Here is a 16,363-nt window from a genome sequence, read left to right on the forward strand (position 1 = left end):
GATGAAACTAAAAGGTAGCAGTATTCTATATCTGGAGATGCTCTCTGTAGCTGACACTGTAAACTGTTTAACCGGTTTGTTCGGACGCGAGCTGATGGTCGCTTCGAGCTCGTTGGAATTTATTCGTTATAATCACATTTACCAAGAGTATTACCGTCATATCTATATTTACGTAGACACTATCTTCCAGATGACCACGACCACCAGTCCGTGGCTACTGTTCGCTACAAGTTTAGACCGCTACGTAGCTATCAGATTCCCTCTGTCTGCTAGGAATGTTTGCACGATTCAAAATGCATTTCGTATTTCCGTTGCGACTTGGATTCTAACTTTTCTTTTCGATGTGCCGACAATTTGGGATCTGGAAACGTTCGTAAAAATGCCCAATCATTCATGTAGTTATATTTCCAAAAGGAAACTCCTGCTTCAGAATAAACAATATGCAATTTATTACGATTTTGTGTTCGGTAAAGTTGTGTTGAAGTTTATTCCGGGTTTGATTGTGTTTGGCTGTAATATACACATGATGATGTTGGTTCGTGTGGCAGCTCGTCTGCGACACAAACTTCAACAAATCGATGTCAAAGATGAAGATTCGACAAATAGCAAACAAGGAAGACAAATAACTTTGACAATATTAGCTTTAAATATTACATTTATGGTTGAATACGGGATGGCTTTGATAAATACAATTTTACCGGCGATTCTACCCGAGGGAGTAGAATATCGATCGTATCATTCGGGTCAATTGTTACACGCTATCAATTCTATGATTAATTTATTCGTTTATTTAGGAATTCGAAAAGGTTTTGGAGAAACTCTAGTTTGGCTTTTGAGTTGTCATCGTTTAGGAAAGCGAGCGTAACAGATAGACGATGAGCTGATGAAAGGGAGGGCCGCGGAGGTCACAATTACAAAAGTCCATTAAAAGAACTTATTTGGGAGTAGGGTCATCAAACCTGAGACACTCTTGGTCCCACTTTTCAGCATCTAGAGACCACTCTTCTGAATAGGCGTCAATATAACCGCCGGATTCAAACCCGGGACATCTCTATTTATCCCCACGTACAGCAACTTAAGGACATTAATTATATATTCCAATAGATGGCGCTTGTAAAATTTGGTTCATAGCAAATCTTGTAATCGTCAATTTCCAGAAATTTGATAGTTCAGCTATATTCAAATAGATGGCGAACATATCGTTACGAGACTCGGATCACCTCAGTATCAGAAAATCAGGTTCGAAACTTTGCAGGGGCGGATCCAGGGGGATGGGTAGACAGTATAAGAAGGAAATTTAAGGGCACTTTTCTGATCTTAGGGCACACCCAGTATCCAGGTCAATGCGAGCGCCGAAGGCGCGAATTCCTTAGAGGGGGGTCTGGTCAAAATATAAAATATGGTACCATTTAAAGGCTTTTAGAGGGCTTCTAGAGGCTAGCAGAGCAATCCAGAATAAACGAATTCGAGACAAGATTTCAACACATGCGGATAAAAAATGAAGCTGGCGAACCCATGAAAGAATGGTTGTCGCCAACTTCGCCTAGTGCCCCTATAATCTTTAAAAGTGCCCCTTAACAATTATACAGAATACGGCTAAGTGCCTCTTCATTGTTAACAATCGGCAAAAATTGCCTCGTCTTCACATTTTTCCTTATGTCGTGTGCCATCTTCCAACCAAAAGTGCCCCTAAAATTTTAAAAATTAGGCAAAAAAGTGCCCTTTTCTTCAACATTTTCCGCGTATAGTGCCCTCTTCTAAAGTACGAGTGCCCCTTTAGCCCTCCCTGAAAAGGCAAGGAAGGACAAGGTGCCCTCATCTAAAGCATGAGTGCCCCTTGTAAAAGGAAAGTGCCCTTTTTAATTTATCATGATTAAAGGCTTTACAAATATGATTATCTCTCCTCACTTTCTTGGCAGCAGTATATACCGATTAATTTTATAATTATGACCGGATTACGGACACGGAATTAGCGGTTGCTGAAATAATGCCGTCAAAAATATTGCCGGTGAAATTTCGAAGGGCACTTAAAAATTCTAGACCGTATTGGGCAATAATACGGTCTGGATCCGCCCCTGCTTTAGGACACCCCGACTATCCTCTAGTCAGCATCAGGATTACTCTTGGTCTAGTATTTAGCTGTTCTTCCCCAAACAAGTAACGGAACTCATGCATTGTCTGCTATTCAGACTAAACTCCTCAGTTTGGATCAGATATCCTCATAGCCATGTCATATCCACAATAAAAAATACTTAAACAATGCATTGCTTTATACAAATTCATCTAAACATTTAATGACATCATCTTCAATATTTCACAAATCTACAAAATTAGAATTTGGTTTTAAAGAACGTCAACTTGTAGATAAATTAGAATCTTGAACAACGTAATTAAAATCAGTTTGTCTAATGGAGATTTTCAGAACCGGTGCAGTCGTCACTTCTTTACCCATTTTTTCTAAATCTCTTAAAATCATTTTTTCCATAAGAGGCGGGAATTTAGTCGTTGAAGGCGCAATTCTCTTATCTCTCACCGGGGCATCATTTTTCTTAATCTGTTCTTCCTCGTGTTTCGCGACTAGACGCCAGTCCGGTTTGTAACCGGAGCAGATTTTCTTCACGCCCATCGGAACGCCTCGAAATGTGAAATCCATCATCGCGTAACCGGAACGCCGGGTCTAAAATAGAAATACCACAGAGCAGGGTTAGTCTGAATACCAGACAATGTACGAGTTCCTCTAGCGTGAATACCATACGTCTACCAAGGTTCCCCTACACAGTTACCTCGGTAGTAAGCTTTTATAATCAGATGGACTTAAACCAAGATCAGGGATGACAATGGCCAAAACACAGTTGAAATAAGTAACACCTTGGACTTGGTTAGTAAAAATATCAGATCGTGAAACTAAATCACACACCGCATCAATGACTGACTTGGGTTATACCCTCTCAATAATATTGTTTTGCAACGCTAATAGATTAAAGGACTTGGTCTGTCAGTGATTTTTTTCAGCTGTGGCAATTTAAACTTTATAAGATCCTAATCTTACATTATCAGACATCTTGGGAACGACGTCTTTGACTATGTAATAACTCGGTTCCGAGTATTTGAAGTGAGTCGATTCTCTAATGACCATTCTACCAACTCCGAACCCTTTCAGTTGACACAGAATTTCAAACAACGTTTTTCCGTAATAATCTCGAGCGCTTCTTCCGATATATTTAATTGGTGTCGACATTTTCCACCTATGAAATGTATATTCCTCGAAAAAATCAAGATTTAATCTAAAAATTTTTAGGAAGTCGTGATCAATGCGCAACGACCTTGAGATCCACCAGTGAATTATTGACAATCCAACAAAAAATATAGCTTATTAATATTCAAAACGAGTCAAAAGATTAGAACATTAAGACAGAAGAGGGACATGACATAAAAGGCGCTTTTAATGAGTTTAGTCGAGTATATTCGGTTTAGTTCCAGCATTTGCCACACATTTTTACGATGGCAGCACCTTCGTAAAATGAAGGGTTGCTCCGAGAGATCAGCGAACCTAAACCTCAAGGTCGCAGCGTGTATGTTTTGACTTTTGACAGTTGGTGCTGGAGATGATGAAATCTTGTGAAATATCTTTATAAAATACTGATGACATGACATGACATACGGTGGATCCGTTTTTCTGAGATTGAAGAGATAGATACAAAATTGCAGCATGAAATTAAATTTGGAAAAACTTGTGAAAAAAGTAGGTTATTGATTGGTTATTTATGCATCAATCTCAATTCTTTTTGCTTCTGTTTTCAACGGTATCAGAATGAGTAGAGACGGGCCAATATCACTGTAACGATGTCATGAAACTTTAAATTGCAGGTTATTTTTGAAGAGTTGAACAGACTGGATGCATTCTTAACTGAAGATGATGTGAAAGCTCTTCTGCTTGAAGACGGTGCAAATCGACCAGCTCGAACTTCAATCGTAGGATACCCACCGTGTCCATTCTATAAAGAATTATCCAGAGCTCTTGAAAGATGGCTGGAAGAGAAGTATGATTAGCAGCCTGTTATCAGAGTTATGACATCAGAGCACAACCTCTTTCTTATCTATTCTATCTTTGTTCTAGAGTTTGCCCAGTTTCTGATTTACCAAGCTACCCATTATTGGATGAACAGCACTATATTTCTGAAAGGTTAATAACACATCTAGCGATGGACTCTCAGCTTCGAGAAGCCCGTATGATTTAGTAATTCTATTGAATCCTCTTCATTTTCTCGTTTATAGAGAAGCTAAATTTCGTGAGGTTCAATATCTATTGGAAGGATTATCGACTCTTTGGAATCACTGGAACGAAGAGGAAAAGCAATATCGATTGAGAACAATATTCCAGGTAATCGCCCTCCTCACGCCACTTTACCAACTGCTCCCTGCTTGGTACCCTCCTGAATTAACTCGATATTTTCAGGTTATTGGTAGAAGGGGTTTACTCGATTTACTCGGTTTGCGTAAAACTGTCGGGAGTCAAGATCTATTTCCACCATCACGAAAACTATTAGAGGATACGTTCAATGCTTTACACAGGTTTCGATTCAATTCTGTACAAAGTTATATTCTTCAAAACACCTCAACATTGAGATATAGCCATTTTTTTCATCAATGAAAATAAAAAGATTTTTCTCTTACTTTCATTCGACGAATATCTGAATTTTGTAGTGAGAAGGCGCAGTTAACAGTTGGAGCTAGAGCCCTGGCTAAACATGGTCATCGAGATCAGTCATCGAGCTGGTGGGGAATTTCTTCTGGTTGTAAGTACCGGTAACTACATAGTCATTTCACCGGAGTTATCTAAGCGTGCATTAAAGGGAGCCAAATTATTTTTCTCATTCAGCTGAAGTAACTAAGAATGAACACGCAAATTCTGTGATGACAAAGATATTTGATGGGGCTACATGGATCAACATACATCAACTACCGGTAAATAAACTAGAACTAATGATTAAAGCTTACTGAAATACAGTAGAACCCGCTTAATTCGAATCATTTGGGACCAACAAAATTCATCCAGTTAGGTTACAGGAAATCCGGATTAAAAGTAATTTTCTTGTATATTAATGAACAAATGAACTACAAATATTGTCCAAATAAGACCAAAATCCAAATTAAGGGCAGTTGACTGTATGAACATTCTGTTAATTGTAGTTCTTCTTGCTTTACAGCAACAAATAAACATCATTGAAGTTCGACATGCTGATGGTAAGTTCAGTCCTACAGTTGGACTCTAAAATATTTCCATCATTATAAACGATCAGATTTTCTGGTGCCCTTAAGTTCATCGTAAGGAGGTTCTCCACAGTATACAGTTGCTCTCTTCATTGATAATTCTACTATAAATCAATGGTTTGTCTGTTTTCAGGATATGGTGCAAGATGGTCGTTCGATGGTAAATCATTCCGGGGTTTTCTAGAGCCGCAGATGGAAGGAGGTCATGAAGTCGGTTGGAGGCATTGATGAGATGAATTACACGCCACGCATCGCTTACAGCTCACATTACTCTAGTCGTTTTTCACAATAAAATTCAATCATATTTCACCGTTAGCTATAAATATTCGTTTCATATTCTATATAAGAAATATAATTAAAATAATTTAGAATAATAAATTTTTTTGTTGTATTTTTCTCTGATTTTTGCTTTAAAAGGCTATTTGGGTTGGTGGAGGAACTCGGGATAGAAGAAAAAAGGTACTGAAGACGACAATTCATTCAAGACTTAAGAAAAAGACAGCAAACAAAAACTCAAAAAGCATATTTCAGTGTTAAACTGTTACGTTATTCAATTTATTTAAGTGAACATTGCAATACAATAAATGTATTTTGTATATTTGGAGCTAGATATTTCTACAAGTAAGATCTATGCAGTTGATTCTTGAAATCTTGACACGATAAATCATTTCTATTTCAGTCTTATTTTCTAAAACTAATTTAGATGAAACTAGAATTCATTACATTCTTCAGTCTTTAGCCTCGACCCGGAGGTTGATCAGTACTCTAGTGTAGAGGTTATTCATGCGATGTCACAGGACATCGAATTGACCGTCAAATACAAGTGGCTTACTGAAGTAATATCAATATCATAACTGACGGACATTATGACATACATGTGAACAGTGTCTGACGTCCATGCATAACCTCCATACACGTGTCATACAACAAGTTTTTCAACATTAAAAATTACATAATAAAATATAATTTGAAAGCGTTCCACAAGACACTTATGTGTACATCAGTTTATATTAATACTAGCCTATTTACACATTACAGCAATTCATAACTTACTCAATATATACACATATATATATATATATCTTCAGAGGTAAAAATAAAACATTTATATAAAACGTATATTCTATGTCTAGGGCGGGGTTTGAGTGGGAAAATATTAACCACATTCACTTCTAGATCTATTCCTACAAGCATAAAACCAGTATCAAACCTTAGAATACAACACACAGGTACTCACTCGCCACAGCTTAGACTAAACCAAGATGAGGCAAGCAATGACGGCGAGTATTCAAAGGTAATAAATGAAAATGTGAAGAAGTGCTCAGGACTTATTCAAAAAAAAAAACATTCATTTATTGTGTGGTTGACATTCCCTGAATATACATGTAGCATGTTCTATGAAAACTGTTATTTTCGGTGTATAAGAAATTTCACAATCCCTGTTTAAAAGACAATGATCAATGCTTGCGGGATTGAAACTTGTTTGACCCGGCTAATTATTTCACTCGACGCACCCTTTTTATCTTAAATCATTACAGTCATTCATTGTGATTGAAATATTTAAAAAGAAAATAATATGTGAAATAATGAATTTGTTATATTGCAGCACAGTTTTGAAAAGGTGATAAAAAACTATTCTAAAAGTATGAAGGGTTTCACGGTGAAATAGAAAACCGTGAAAAATAATACAAACAGTTAAAACTGAGATACATAAAATACGCAAGAAATGAAAACCATTTTATGATCATAAATAAATGCCTTGTGCCTGCTTAATTATAGTAAAATCATTGGTCATTAATTCAGAAAGTTTTGCATTGAACTGAAGTGGTTGATTTCTTGTAAGAACACGTTGACATATCAAGTCGATAGTTATAGAATTAGAGTCTAACTGTCTGTGGGAACTTTACTGTTTGTGGAAGGTTGATTAACACAATTGGTCTTACAACAGTTTTACATATTGTCCTATAGAATTACATGATTGACTATCAAAGGTATTTCACCTAATGTTTATTTGTATTTCCAGGTAACAACACTCAATGCTTGCAATAAAGCAACATTGGGGTTTTCGTCACAGATTATTGTGAATGGAAATACCTGATTGGTTTAACAAATCTGAACAATCATAATTGAATAGGCGCAATACATGGTTTGATATCAATAACTAATCCTAGTTTTTCTTCAGAAAACAAGACCGAACGAGGTTAATCATCAACCACTGGATCATACACCAGACAGTTATTCTCACACAGCGCTTGATAATCATTTTTATTGCGTAAATAGGCAAATCAAATACTTGATGGTTTCTATCAAAATACCGTCAATACCAATTAACCTCATAAATACTGTTCGAGATACTAAACCACAGGCAGGAAACATTTAGCCTTATTTTCAGCCATTTAGCCGTTCATCAGTGCAGCAAATTATTAGCAGCGAAAATATTTCATCAACAAGTGCCTCATACATCAGACAACTCCCATATATCACCCATTTCAACTATTATTATTTTTAACCTATTGCTTGCGCCAACACTATAAATCATAACGACACATTCCTTCATTCAAAAGCAAAAATAAGTAAATTTCTATCACTTTCACCTCAAAGGTCCCAAAAAAGTATAATTGCATAAAATTGATTAATAACACTGAGGAATGATGTCAAAATAAATTCTGTATATACATAATATTCTTCTATTATTCATCCTCCTTTGGTTTTGAAGCAAGACCAAAGGAGAAGGTAATTATTTCCTGTGGAACCCTTCCGTCTGACTAATGTAAGTTCCTTTCTAAGAACTGACAATCACCAGTTAAGGAAGGAGTCTCTGAAGGAAATCTGCGCCATACGTAGAAAGCGCAGAATCGAAAGATTTACGATTGCCAGTAAAAAATGACATGCATACCAATCAATTCAGGGTCTCAGTTTCAGTATATATATACTACTGGTAGAATCAATAGAAAATCATTAACCAGTCAGCAACATAATACAGTCTCGGTACGAGCGGGCCGGTCTAACGCAGTTATTATCAAAAGGGTTGCAAAATAATCTAGCACGTAGCAGTTAAAGGATAACATCTCTCACAGTCAGGATTAAATAGATAAGATCTAAACAGTCCGAAGAGCTCGGACAGAGAAACCCAGTGAACGATAGAAGAAGTTAGGGCAGTAACAGCAGTCAACCTGAGTCTTAAACATGATCGTAATACAAAACAAATTCATCCTATTTGAATGTCGATATAATAACAATTTACATCTTTATAAACCAAATATTGGTTACTAACAACTGAACAAACAATCTGCATTATTGACACATGCATTGACTGAACTCGAGAAACACCCGATTCCAAATGAATCAATTCACCGTCAAAATGATCCCTTCCGATTATTTCTGATCTCAGTTCAACTGATACGAAGTGACGTGAAATTGAAACCGATGAAATATTCATCTAGATAGAATTCAACGGATCGGATTCAAGCATCTGTTTGAAACGGAGCTGTAGAACTGCGTGACACAGTAGTATACAATGTGTCCATGATTTTAGAATTAGTCGCTCATTTTATCGACTACTGAATACATGAAACCAGTTCTAATCTTTCGGACCGATTCCATATTCAAAACGTTCAATGACGTTCATCGCAATAAATACAGAAATATTCAGTCAATGAGTTTCACATTCATAAAGTTTGATTTATGACTTCGGATAGTGATTCATATCACTGTGTGTTTCTAGGTGACGTAATGCTAACATTGATTCGAAGATTTTCTTCAAAAAAACTATCGCAGGAAGAACACTAGCAATATTATAACTATCATCTTCAACTGAAAATAAGAACCGAACAATGAACGTGACTATCGAGATAACTCTCAGGGTTCTGACTTCCAAATCGAAACTGATATTCAGGATCAAAGACCACAGTTCTCGACTAGAATTTATATCTAGCGTGGAAACATCGAAAATGAACATAACTTTTAGAATGAAACTAAGCTGGAACTGTGGAACCGGATCCCGATTGTCAACGATCACAGCTAAAAGGCGCTATACATCAATGCTCGATGAAATAAAAGGTTCCTATTTTCACGAATCGTTTATTTTCGTTTCGTTGTTTTACCGTGTTTCATCGCTTTACGCCTTTTCAATATCATATTATAAAAAACTTCCATCGCTTCGTTTAAGCCTTCGCCGTTGATCGCGCACGTCGGCATAATCTGCCATAAATGCCCGGGACCGAGTTCGTGTAACGCCATTATTTTCTCCATCTCGTGCGGTTCCTGCGCGCCCGGCAGATCCTGTTTGTTAGCCATGATAATCACCGGTACCGACGCGTTGTCCGGGATACGGATCGTTTTGATTAGTTCGAGACGAGCTTCCTCCATACGTTCGACGTCGACGCTATCAACGACGAACACGATACCGTCCGCCGACCGCGTATACGACCTCCATAACGGACGTAGTTTATCCTGACCGCCGACGTCCCAAACCATGAAATTAACGCCCTTCGCTTTACCGCTTTGTCCTTTCACTTTTTCGCAGTTAAATCCGATTGTAGGAACGGTGTTCGTATACTGGTCGAACTTCATACGATATAAAACAGTGGATTTTCCGGCTGAATCTAATCCGAGCATGACTACGCGTACCGGGTGACCGCCTGTTAGGCTTTCTAATAATGAACTAGCTCCCGATCCCATACTCAACACACACTCATCACAACTCTATTCCCATCATTAATCATTCATATTCCGGGCAATTATCCGTTATTTCTACATGCGTTCGTTTTTTTCTGGTGATGAATTCTTGTTTATCGACGCAGTTCCATCTACCTCGGTCTAGACCATCCGGCTGGAACCTGTATCAAATAAAACATCAATTTCAAATGAATTTCAAGCTGTTTTTAAAAAAAGCAAACATTAAACACTGGATACACAAAGCTAAACGATCGACGCAATAGCAATTAATGAATATCGGTAACGTCAGACAATGAGAAAAAAACCCAGCTGATCAATTTCCCAATAAAATCTAATCTAACATTTAACATATGCCTACCCTACGACTAGGTCACAATCTCATTAGGTAAAACTTTGTTTGAAGTCATGAAGTCAGTAGCTGAAGAAGTAGTATTTAAGCCTCTACAGTAGCGTAGAGCACAATGCTATTATATCCTCTCTCGCTCAGAACAATTAATAATGTACCAGATTTCTTGGATTCAAATTACAGGTTTCTAATTATGTGACTGCAGGGGTCAACCGTAATTTAGGTAATGCGATAATACTAGACTTTGATCCACAACGCAATGATTGCTGGGTCAGTGAGGAGTGAGGGCTGATTGTCCTCATAAAAACAGCCCAACCCAGTCAGTCAGTATGACACAGTACAGACAGGCGTACACTGCCAGTTGCCGTTTATCTGAATCATGAGTCAAGAAGATACACTTAATATAATATCATCCGTCGTGTAATATGAATCTATGAGAAAATCCCACAATAAATCAAGGACTTTTCAGCTTTGGCTGAATTTATCGTGGAATGCTCATAAAAACTATCCTCGTCATATAGAAACAAATAGAAATATTTCTGCATCATTTTTAACAACGGTCGTCGGTGCCTTTCATTCACATTGATAATTATAAGAGGGGCTAAACGTTATCTAAAAAACCAACAGCAAATGAAACTATTGCTTGCTTTATGTCAATCATTGATAACAACGATATCAAATATGAAGACAGAGAATTGAATAAAATAGATTAAATTTAAATTTAATTATTGTATTGTACAGTTTTGTGTAGTGCCAACCACTTGTTCTAGGCTCTACGAATACGAGTTTTTAACTATTTACAGAACAGAATTTGTGATTGGATTTCGATACTCACTACCGCACATTCACAGTCAGACCAGTCACATCTTTATCCTTTACTTATTCCAACAACGTGATATGTGCTAGCACAAGAAATAGTCACTGAGAAAAAATATCACAATCGTTTCCTGGTTTATAACTAGCCCTGGCACGTGAGTTCAATACAAATTCAATCAATTTATTTCTACCGTCAAAAACGGCAAGTGAGTTACAAATTCAAATTGAGATTTTATTTATTTCAAAAAATCATGTACCACGTATCAGACCGGTTTTTTCATTCAGAATAAGCCAATCTATTCATGTTTTAATTCGGTGGAATAAACCTTAACCGATACCAGGCCGTTGTAGTTGAATATTTAGTTTGTCCATCGCCCCGAAGGTGGCAGCAGCTGACGGTGTGCTGAATATTTGACAGGACGTCACTTCCGAGCAGGGCATTCGTCCATTTTTCCGAGGAAAAAGTCGATGATTGTTCTGGGAATATATATGAAAATTAGCGACGGAATAGAATAAAGAGAAGCTTGAGTCGAATCTATAGCGGGAGAAGTGGAATGGTTAGTGAGATTATTCATTTTAATCGATTAAATCACGTTAGAATAGGCGTTAAAATTACCGTCTCCAGTTCGAGTTTCCATCATCAATCAACCAGTCACCGACACACTGGTGTCTTCCTGGTCCATTCTATGAGTCATTTATCATCACTGTATTTTGTTGAAGGATTTCATTAGGTGCATGACCTGGCTTTACCTGTGTTGTGGTGAATGATATTTTGGCAGAAGTATACTGTGAGGGACAGGGTGAGAGTAGAAGGATGAATGATTAGGCCTTTTGAGGGGAGATGAGGGATAAAGAAGAATGATGGGATGAATGATACTGGATGATGATGAGATGGGTGTGGATGTGAGACTGAAACGTTTCAAAATCTAGACAGAGGGATTGTAAAAAAGTGCACCTTGACTTTTCTAATATTGAGTTTTATACATTGTGTTGTAGGTGGTGTGTTGTTGAAGCAAGAAAGATTTGTCGGACGTCGGGTACAAATGGGCAAGTGTTTTTCTTGTGAGGAGCAAAATCGAAGCAGTGTCCAGAATGGTCAAACACGGACCGTCAGCGGCTCCTCTCGGCAGCCTTCACGTTCATCTGTAGGATTACCGGTGACCGTTATCAGAAAACCTGGAACCTACGAAACTAAAGTTCAAATACCGCCAACCGATCCGAATTATACGACTTTTACTACCGTTACCACGACAACGACGGCTACGACTGTCGAAACCGATCGTAAATCGGCGTCGACGGCGAGCGTCATGTTCGGGCAGTATCCGAAATTGCCGATCCGTAAACTGAGCGGAGGTGAGTCGAAACGATTCTCTTTGCCGAACGAAAATAGAATCAACGCTTTATACGAACAATATAAAGAACCGGACGAGGAGTTCATCCTCGCGGAGGGCATCGAGAGATTCTGTCGGGACCTAGACGTGAAACCGGACGAGTTTCGAGTTCTGGTGCTCGCCTGGAAGTTCCAGGCGGAGACGATGTGTCGATTCACGCGCGGCGAATTCGTCAATGGTTTCAAAACTCTTAAAGTCGATTCGATCAAAGGAATTCAGTCCAAATTCCCCGAGATGTTGCAGGAAGTGAAAAATAAAGACGCGTTTAAGGAGTTTTATCGTTGGACGTTTAAATTCGGTCTCGATGCCGACGTCGGTCAGCGGACTTTACCGGTGGATATCGCGAAGGCGCTCTGGCACTTAGTGTTCATTAACGACGAATTACCGATTCTAAAACGCTGGCTCAATTTCCTCGACGACCATCCGGGGATACGCGGCATATCGAAGGACACGTGGGACATGTTTTTAAATTTCGTGGAAGTTGTCGGTGACGATCTGAGCACGTACGACGACACCGAGGCGTGGCCGAGTTTATTCGACGATTTCGTCGAGTACGAAAATGACCGCGAAAACCAGAACTTCGAACCGAATAAACAGAATTTGGATTTGTACCGAGATGAGGAAACGTGTTAGAGAACGCCGCGACGAGTAAACCTTCCACACCTCCTACTCCCCCTAACTCGCGATAAACTCGCTCGACTGGTGGCTGAATATCGGTAGTTGCGAGTGAGTTCAATGAAATCTGAGGGAAATAGGAATCACATATCTGACTACCATTAATTACTATTTGAGAATAGTTACTACTCTTTTTAGAGCTCAGTTACGTCCAGAGTTATCATGATACTCTCAAAAACGGAATGATTTCTCATTCATTTACTAATAAACTACTATTTTCGATGGCTAATTGTGGTGTAAAAACTACAACAAAGATAGGTAGTCAGGATCCAGTTCCACAGTTGTGAGTTAGAGTTAACTCTCCATAAGATAAGTTCATTTTCAATGAGTTACTGGTAACTCGCGAGTTAAACCTTTACCCACGTCTGCGGAACTCGATCCGGGTGTGCAGAATATGCAGTGAAACTTGCTTTTTGGTCTAGTTATCCAAATGACGACTAACACATGGTAAATAGAATAAGAACCACACATTGATGTTAAAATAACAGAAAGGACTTGTGATGAATGATTATCCGATGATCACTTGAAGCGAGTTTGACTGTAATTTCATTCATTTTCCCTTTAAGTGAATAGTCCGATGAGTTGGCCATGTCCGAGTTAGGCGAGGTTTACTGTACGACAAAATATCCATCTGAAATTTTCGTTTGAAATCATGATTTTTTTCTACGGATTTCAATCATTTTTGTGATCTTTACGTTTCGAAATTCTAACAATCGTACCGGGTACGTGAAAATGAATTGTGAAATTTGATGGTTGTGCCCTAGTCGAAAATACGTGCCTATTGAACATACGACAGATAGCATACGTGTTCTATGGAAGAATATATCTGGTATGGATGATCAAATCGTTTCAGCTTGTTCAAAATAAAAACAACCTTGCATTTTCAAACAAGAATATGGGTTTAGCAATATATTGCTGTGTATGTGTTATTATTATAGAATTATATGATTATTATCCTTGTCATTACAGTATCTATCATTATATGCCAAATGGCCTATGCACATTCCATGAATGATCAGACAGAATCTATTTTTTGAGTCGTGTGAATGCATTGTTTCTATACGAGGATGGTGAAATTTCTTGCCAGCAGCAGTAGTTTTAATATATTTCAATAATTCTTTTGTGAGTAGTAATTGTGTGAGGAAATGTGTGAGAGATTCAGTGGAACCTCGTTATAATATGAACTTCAGGGTGCAGTTTAACAAAAAGGAATTAGGCTAAAAATGCTTTAAAATCTTGTCCAGTTGCACAGTCATGGCTTAAACTTGAGATCAGTCTATAACTAGTTCTATAGCCTATCTAAAATCGTGAGACCAGTCTTTAAATATTTGAGACCACTTTTGTACTGTGCAACTGAGCCCTGGAGCTTACTGTAGTAAGACCCAACCCTGTTAGGACTTAAAATCAAGTCCCTCAAATCATTGAAACCTGTAGGATTGTAGTTCAAACAGTTTTGATCAATAACTAGGATATTCTCATCTTTGAATATATTTTCTATTGAATGAAACGGATATAATAATCCTGGTGATGATAGTTCGCTGTAGTTTGGAATTATCCCGATTTGAAATAATGAATACACCGTTTATGATAACAGGCAGTGTGGTAATACGTTCATTTCTCAGAAACAATGTATTTGTAAATAGAACAGTGCGGTCCTCAATGTAAATATTGCAGACAGAACTCCTTCACACAACTCTTTTTGCGTTCGGTGAATTGATTTAATCAGTTCTCCTTACCGCGCGATATCACTCCGACGAGATCTTTTTAAAAAAAAAGGTATATCTTTCTGGAAAGTTAAATTCCGTTCCACTGAGAAAGTGATGACATCACCGCGATTACCATGGCAACATTGATCAATAACCATTTATCGAGTTAACGAAATAAAATCGCTTGTATTTTATCCAAGCTGATGTCATAGGTGGAATAAAGGAGGCAGCCATTGTCTCTTGATGGTTTGTAAATTATTGATTAGATATCGTTAATTGTTTCGTTACTCATTATTTCAGTTATTGAATAATTTTTAACGCATGTAATGCTGAATATTAATGAACCTTCATTGATTGATTGATAATTATAATTTTAATTGCGTAAACGTTAGTTATATTCGCTGTAAACTATAATTAGCTTCAGACGTTTGAAGTTCAATCGAGCACATTTTCATTTTGCTGATTTTCTCCTCATTTCTTACTGTCTTTCTCAAATAAATCTTGTATGGATATAAATGAACAATGCAGACGCGATGTCAATTAGCAGGAATGTTTTTTACTCTGGATTATGCTTGTACTGTACGCGTATATTTTGAAATTAGATTCGAAGTCTGGTATTTGATTTCGACTTGTGCGGCATGTTAGAAGATTTATCTTCAAGCGTTACATTGAAACCAGGCCCTAGAATCTTGAGATATAAATCTTACGGTTATTACAACGCTGAATATATTCTTAATATCGCCATACAATCCAGACATACATTGAGTGTATGATGTCTGTATCTCCGGCTGCTTAGAGTTAGAGTAGCTTCTATTGATTTTCACTATTATAAATATGGCGTAATTTTACCCAAGCGAGGCAGGAGCATGTCATAAAATAAAATGAGCAAGTAATAGATATTTGATGAATGTCCGGGCTACGACGATTCGCGAGGGGGATGTTTCTACGACGCGCTGTGACTCGCGTGATTGATGTTTCATACGTCTGCCCATCTGTCTCTCCCCGGATCAATAATACACTCGGTATTATGTATGATTCTATGAAAATAATCATAAATTTCGTAAGGATTATTTGGTTAACATCTTGTAGATGATTTGTAAAGCCCAGATCGCGCTGGTGTCACCTTTATCGTCAATAAGACGTTTTAAGGGATTAGCTATTCTCGGTTTCATCGATGAAATATTCGCATAGTCAGAATTACTTACATATCAAATCAAATTATAATGATTTATAGCTGAACGGGACGAGTAGATTCCTGATTTAAACTACTTCAGCTGTGTTCGGCATAATAACCACGAACGAATGAGCCATTCTTGACGACAATGTAACGTGAAGGATTTAACTTCAATCTTAGTCGGAGTTATTCTGAATCCATTGTGGAGCTTTTACTTAGCAAGCATTTTGGTGGAATGATTTTGTCGAAAATTGATTTGACGACTCCTCAGTTGTTCTCGTATAAATAGCGTTGTATGAAAAGTGGT

The 16,363-nt window shown here is 37.7% G+C and overlaps 4 protein-coding genes across 5 annotated transcripts; 2 read left to right on the forward strand and 2 right to left on the reverse strand.

Moving 5' to 3' along the window:
* Nucleotides 1–2,305: 2,305 nt before the first annotated feature.
* On the reverse strand, nucleotides 2,306–3,319 carry LOC141904253 (small ribosomal subunit protein mS34-like). The gene is made up of 2 exons (XM_074792819.1): nucleotides 3,050–3,319; nucleotides 2,306–2,677 (listed from the first exon to the last, which is right to left on the reverse strand). The coding sequence occupies exons 1-2, from the start codon at nucleotides 3,236–3,238 to the stop codon at nucleotides 2,354–2,356; spliced, it is 513 nt and encodes a 170-aa protein (XP_074648920.1). The 5' UTR covers nucleotides 3,239–3,319; the 3' UTR covers nucleotides 2,306–2,353.
* Nucleotides 3,320–3,552: 233 nt separating this feature from the next.
* LOC141904082 (uncharacterized) lies at nucleotides 3,553–5,593 on the forward strand. Its single transcript, XM_074792537.1, has 9 exons — nucleotides 3,553–3,742; nucleotides 3,868–4,040; nucleotides 4,118–4,183; nucleotides 4,276–4,381; nucleotides 4,457–4,572; nucleotides 4,705–4,796; nucleotides 4,880–4,965; nucleotides 5,208–5,244; nucleotides 5,405–5,593. The coding sequence occupies exons 1-9, from the start codon at nucleotides 3,710–3,712 to the stop codon at nucleotides 5,497–5,499; spliced, it is 804 nt and encodes a 267-aa protein (XP_074648638.1). The 5' UTR covers nucleotides 3,553–3,709; the 3' UTR covers nucleotides 5,500–5,593.
* Nucleotides 5,594–5,816: 223 nt separating this feature from the next.
* LOC141904023 (ADP-ribosylation factor-like protein 4C) lies at nucleotides 5,817–11,260 on the reverse strand. The gene is made up of 2 exons (XM_074792462.1): nucleotides 11,130–11,260; nucleotides 5,817–10,109 (listed from the first exon to the last, which is right to left on the reverse strand). The coding sequence occupies exon 2, from the start codon at nucleotides 9,949–9,951 to the stop codon at nucleotides 9,352–9,354; it is 600 nt and encodes a 199-aa protein (XP_074648563.1). The 5' UTR covers nucleotides 9,952–10,109; nucleotides 11,130–11,260; the 3' UTR covers nucleotides 5,817–9,351.
* Nucleotides 11,261–11,518: 258 nt separating this feature from the next.
* On the forward strand, nucleotides 11,519–16,362 carry LOC141904222 (DCN1-like protein 3). Of its 2 annotated transcripts, none has more exons than XM_074792783.1 (2): nucleotides 11,519–11,667; nucleotides 12,107–16,362. In XM_074792783.1, the coding sequence occupies exon 2, from the start codon at nucleotides 12,154–12,156 to the stop codon at nucleotides 13,132–13,134; it is 981 nt and encodes a 326-aa protein (XP_074648884.1). In that variant the 5' UTR covers nucleotides 11,519–11,667; nucleotides 12,107–12,153; the 3' UTR covers nucleotides 13,135–16,362. The 2 variants fall into 2 exon arrangements, with proteins under 2 accessions (XP_074648884.1, XP_074648886.1); XM_074792785.1 differs by lacking the exon at nucleotides 11,519–11,667 and adding an exon at nucleotides 11,832–11,910.
* The last annotated feature ends 1 nt before the right edge of the window (nucleotide 16,363 follows it).

Source organism: Tubulanus polymorphus, chromosome 4, assembly GCF_964204645.1.
Source record: "Tubulanus polymorphus chromosome 4, tnTubPoly1.2, whole genome shotgun sequence".
NCBI lineage: Eukaryota > Metazoa > Nemertea > Palaeonemertea > Tubulaniformes > Tubulanidae > Tubulanus > Tubulanus polymorphus.

Excerpts from the sequence above, each read along its gene's own strand:
- LOC141904253 (XM_074792819.1), bottom strand. The coding sequence starts at position 3,238 with ATGTCGACACCAATTAAATATATCGGAAGAAGCGCTCGAGATTATTAC. Across the intron at positions 2,678-3,049 it reads TTCCCAAGATGTCTGATAAT|ACCCGGCGTTCCGGTTACGC; the intron begins GTAAGATTAGGA and ends TTTCTATTTTAG.
- LOC141904082 (XM_074792537.1), top strand. The coding sequence starts at position 3,710 with ATGAAATTAAATTTGGAAAAACTTGTGAAAAAA. Across the intron at positions 4,797-4,879 it reads GTGGGGAATTTCTTCTGGTT|CTGAAGTAACTAAGAATGAA; the intron begins GTAAGTACCGGT and ends TTTCTCATTCAG. Across the intron at positions 4,966-5,207 it reads TCAACATACATCAACTACCG|CAACAAATAAACATCATTGA; the intron begins GTAAATAAACTA and ends CTTGCTTTACAG.
- LOC141904222 (XM_074792783.1), top strand. The coding sequence starts at position 12,154 with ATGGGCAAGTGTTTTTCTTGTGAGGAGCAAAATCGAAGCAGTGTCCAG.
- LOC141904023 (XM_074792462.1), bottom strand. The coding sequence starts at position 9,951 with ATGGGATCGGGAGCTAGTTCATTATTAGAAAGCCTAACAGGCGGTCAC.